At 34.2% G+C, this 4,418-nt stretch overlaps 1 protein-coding gene across 1 annotated transcript; it reads left to right on the top strand.

The window, feature by feature from the left end:
* On the top strand, window positions 30-3,733 carry LOC107632147 (SH3 domain-containing protein 3). Its single transcript, XM_016335813.2, has 10 exons — window positions 30-251; window positions 419-547; window positions 778-847; window positions 967-1,115; window positions 1,494-1,595; window positions 1,747-1,944; window positions 2,039-2,101; window positions 2,235-2,324; window positions 2,632-2,706; window positions 3,207-3,733. The coding sequence occupies exons 1-10, from the start codon at window positions 192-194 to the stop codon at window positions 3,324-3,326; spliced, it is 1,056 nt and encodes a 351-aa protein (XP_016191299.1). The 5' UTR covers window positions 30-191; the 3' UTR covers window positions 3,327-3,733.

The following is a 4,418-nucleotide window of genomic DNA, read 5'->3' as shown; positions in this document are numbered from 1 at the left end:
AGTAGATAGCAATGCTACAGTCAAAATCAAATACTAAATCCCTCCAATCAACATTACATGATTACAATATTTTAATTTATTTAATTAAAATCGCTTGTGAAAAGAAACAACATTTGAGCTTCTCTTACATTAGATCTCATCTTATTCATACTTTGATTGTTGTTATTGGCGACTCTCTTTCTTCTTCTGCCATGGACGCTCTGAGGAAACAGGCCACCAAGTTTAGGGACCAAGTTGCCAAACAACAGCAGGTACCGTTCTTCCCTTACCCACCCATTTCCCAAGATTGTATCTTTCTGTGTTCTTGTGCAATTATCCTTCATTTTCTTCTCAAATCTTCATCTGGGTATGCCCAAGATTTCACAAAGTCATGATTATTGAGCGGTGAAGTTAAATTTTAATGGTATTTTTTCTCCAGTTTCACGGTTTAATAAAGCAGTTCAGCAGCAGCGGATATGAGAGCTCAGATGTTGTTGTCATTGATGAGGTTGAAATGCAGAGACATCAACAACTTGAAAAGCTCTATAGGGCCACTCGTTCTGGCAAGGTATACAATAAAGATCACCTTTTTCTCAATTCTTTGGGTTAACCATTGCTAGTTCTGATATGTTTGAGCAGCATGGGCTTTCCCACTTTATAAGCTTAATCTAGTTGTGTGGATATGTATTTTAGGGAATGTGTAAGAAAAAAAAGGAAGGATGTTATTGTCAATGATTTGCCTCCATTTTCTCTTTTTCTTCTTTGAATTGATGTGTGTGGAACTATCTTCTCACTCAGGACTTCCAGAAGGAAATTGTTAAAGCGGCAGAAACATTTACAGCCATAGGTTTTAAGCATATTGAAGCAGGTGAGAAATTAGTTTTTGTTTCTCTTTTTTCCCTGAAAATTTTACTTTAGTCTCACGAGACATTATAATTTACAAGGTGTTTTGGAATAATGCTTATCAACAATATCTGTGGTAGACAGGAACAAAACTTTCTGAGGATTGCTGTAAATATGGAGCAGAGAACAACAACACTGACAACATATTGGCTAAGGCAGCATCAGTATATGGTGATGCTCGCAAACATGTAGAAAAGGAGCAAGATGAATTGAATCGGCTTTTATCTTCCCAGGTTGGCTTTTGATACCTTGTGCAGTTGTACAAGATGAAATTGAACCCCTAACCTAACATTAAGTCTCAAATAGATCATGCTAGCCAGTTTTGAGCATAGAATTTCCATTTTTTTCCCTAAATAAGTCAAATATGAGTAAATTTCATTGATCTCTCCCTTTCAAAGCACATAGGGTAGCCCACTATTTTTTACTTTTCATCAAATACATATGCCACTCCTTTTGCCCTTCCCACATGTGTATGTTTTGATACTATATCAAGATCTCTATGGAAAATTGCATACTTTGGAATTTGTGAGGGAGATCTATGTAATTTATTATTTACACTCTTTTTAAATGTATGAGGAGAGTATTGTGAATATGGTGATTTCAATTTCCAGGTTTTGGATCCTTTGAGATCAATGGTCAATGGTGCACCTTTGGAGGATGCTCGCCATCTTGCTCAACGGTATAGTAAGATGAGGCAAGAAGCAGAGACCATGGTAAGCCAAAATCTGGAATAGATTAGCAATCCCTACACCAGGTCAAATACTAGTACGAGTATATAGTTTATCATTGTTCTGCTATATCATTCACTTCATTATTTGGTGTTCCTATGGATTTCTTCTTAATTTGTGTGTTAAATTTGGTTAGAGGGAGGAAATTTCTAGAAGACAAGCACGGATTAGGGAATCTCCTACTGCTGAACAAGTTGCAAAACTCCATGCTACTGAAGCAAAGATGCAAGAGCTGAAAGCAAACATGGCAATTCTGGGTAAAGAAGCTGCAGCTGCACTGGCAGCTGTTGAGGCACAGCAGCAGAGACTGACATTTCAAAGGCTCGTTGCTATGGTATGATAAGACGTGACTGTTATTATACCAATCGATGCCGAGGTGGGAAATATTTTGGCCTTTTATATCAAAGATTTTGTTTATGATTTTATAGGTTGAAGGAGAAAAGACCTTTCATTTAAGAGTTGGTGCTATTCTAAGTGAAATTGAAGCTGAGGTGCGAACTGGCTGTGCAGAAGTTTTAAGTTTTCATAATTAATTTTCATATATTCCTATTTCTTATTGGCTCTACGACTTGTTGTCATTCTCTTAGTAGCAATGAATTTTCATAACTTAGAATTTTTTCTCAGATGGTCTCAGAGAGACAGAAGAAAGAATCTGCCCCTCCAGTGGTTATACCCGAGAATGGCACAGAGAAAACAATGTACTTCTTGGCTGAAGTATGCTAATTATTCCTATCATTTCTCTCTATTTCATTTCCTTGTTTCTAATTGCTTAACATATTGAAAACTGATTAATTACTTCAGTCATGGAAATCAAACATTACCATGAAAATCTGGCTTACTTATTATTACATTACTGAAATATTGAGCATTAATGAAAATTTGTGGCATGTAATATCACAAAACAATGAGTAAATCCCCATTGTGGTTCTTGAATTTTTATTTTATTTTAATTTTGTTTTTGAAGTATCAATTTGATTCTTGAGGATTAATTTGATGTCACTAACATTTAATAATCTTGAAGGCAATGCATTCTTTTAGTGCTGAATCAGAAAAGGAGTTGAGCTTTTCAAAGGGTGATTTCATTGTTGTGCGAAAGGTTTGTTTTCTCAGTTAAAGTCATTGTACTGTTATACTTTGTTTTCTATATGAATATCCTCAAACATGCCAGGTGGCAAGCTACTAAACTAGTTTGGTATTCTCTCAGTGACTACTTACATTTAGCTGAAATAGGTTCCTTTCATATTGGCTACTCTCATGTCTGTGAGATTCTAGTTCCAGAGCTGCTGAAATACTTACATTAGATGGGGAAGTTTGTTACTTTGATACCTTCACAAGTTATCCATTTCTTAAGGGATCTCAAGGGCAAAAAGGGTCAAACAAAAGCAGAATAAAGATATATTTTTTATTTTCCGATAAACTACTCTGCATAGTGAAATATAAGTTATCCAATTCTCATTTTGTGAGATTAAATCTCTACTATTGTCGACAATTGCTTCCTACTACTTTCATAATGAAATTTGTTTCAGTAAGTGAATTTAAATCTCTCACTTTTTCTGGTTCTCATTGTTCACCAAAGTTTTATATGTTTATCATCAGGTAATCCCATCCGGGTGGTCAGAAGGAGAATGCAACGGCAGAGCAGGGTGGTTTCCGTCTGCATACGTCGAGAAACGACAAAGAATACCCTCCACAAACTTGGCTGGTGAAGTTTACTAGTTTCTCCTTCTTGTGCCAAGCCATTCTTTGCTTTGTTTCCAATATATAGTTCAGCACCCAATTGTCCAAAGAAGACAAAGCAAAATTGGATGCAGGTTGAGGTTCCTGTTCCTACTGCCTAAATGTGAAGTGATTGATTCTAAGTGTTAATTTTTAGTTATTACAACAGAAAAGGGTAATTTATATGTAACCTATCCTCTTTCAAAGTTGGACAAAGCGGTGGTGCTTAAAGTTGATTCATTTTTCTTTTCTGGTGGGGTGACAGACACTACTTTACCTTTTCTTTTTTTACCTTTTGTAATTGATTTGGGTAACATATGTGTCTTTATTGATAATCATGTCTGGATCTTGCTTAATGATATTGGTAGAACAAGGATCATAGGATTGCTGGATTGTGTTTCTAATGATAAGGTAAGCCTAAGAGCATATTTAGATAGGGATGTCTGATTTTGGTATTAACAAAATTTGGTTTTAATCAGCAAAGAGAGAATTGGCCGAAAGTGGCACACAGTTTCTTTGGGGCCAACATGATCCTAGGTTCAATCAACCAAGACCCTTCTATGCTTTCTCTTGGCAAAATTTTTGTCTTACTTAGATTCCATGATTCCATCACCCTAATTTACATAAAAATTGTATTTGTATTCAAATATTACTTAAGAATATATTTCGACAGAAAAAGAATATACTAAAATCTGAAAATGGGTATAAATGTAAATGAAAAATAATAGATGTGAGCTTGAGAATAATAATAATAACTGAAAAACCATTCCGTGTATAGTGTAATTTAAGAAAACTTGCAAAAGAGGTGAATCTTTTATTAAGGATTTTCTTAACCACAATTAATGTGTGGTTTTATTTGAAATTTAAATACTCAATTGGAAATAAGATTATTTTTAAAAATCATGTTTATACATATCTCTCATTTTTAAACTTGAAAGATGAAACCCTTAATTCGAAGTGTTATTCAATATGATAAAGCATATTTTATAATATGTAATATCTTGAATAATAACTTAAAATTTCTAGTGTATAAAGCTAATGAATTTTAAGAAAGCAATAAACATATAAATTAGAAAATTTAATGTAAAAATA

Source organism: Arachis ipaensis, chromosome B03 (genome assembly GCF_000816755.2).
Source record: "Arachis ipaensis cultivar K30076 chromosome B03, Araip1.1, whole genome shotgun sequence".
Taxonomy (NCBI): Eukaryota; Viridiplantae; Streptophyta; class Magnoliopsida; order Fabales; family Fabaceae; genus Arachis; species Arachis ipaensis.
Note: the sequence above shows the minus strand (reverse complement) of the source record. Positions and strands in the feature narration are given on the sequence as shown.

Coding starts and splice junctions, on each gene's coding strand:
- LOC107632147 (XM_016335813.2), top strand. CDS start 192: ATGGACGCTCTGAGGAAACAGGCCACCAAGTTTAGGGACCAAGTTGCC. Junction 548..777: donor GGGCCACTCGTTCTGGCAAG/GTATACAATAAA, acceptor CTTCTCACTCAG/GACTTCCAGAAGGAAATTGT. Junction 2,102..2,234: donor TAAGTGAAATTGAAGCTGAG/GTGCGAACTGGC, acceptor ATTTTTTCTCAG/ATGGTCTCAGAGAGACAGAA.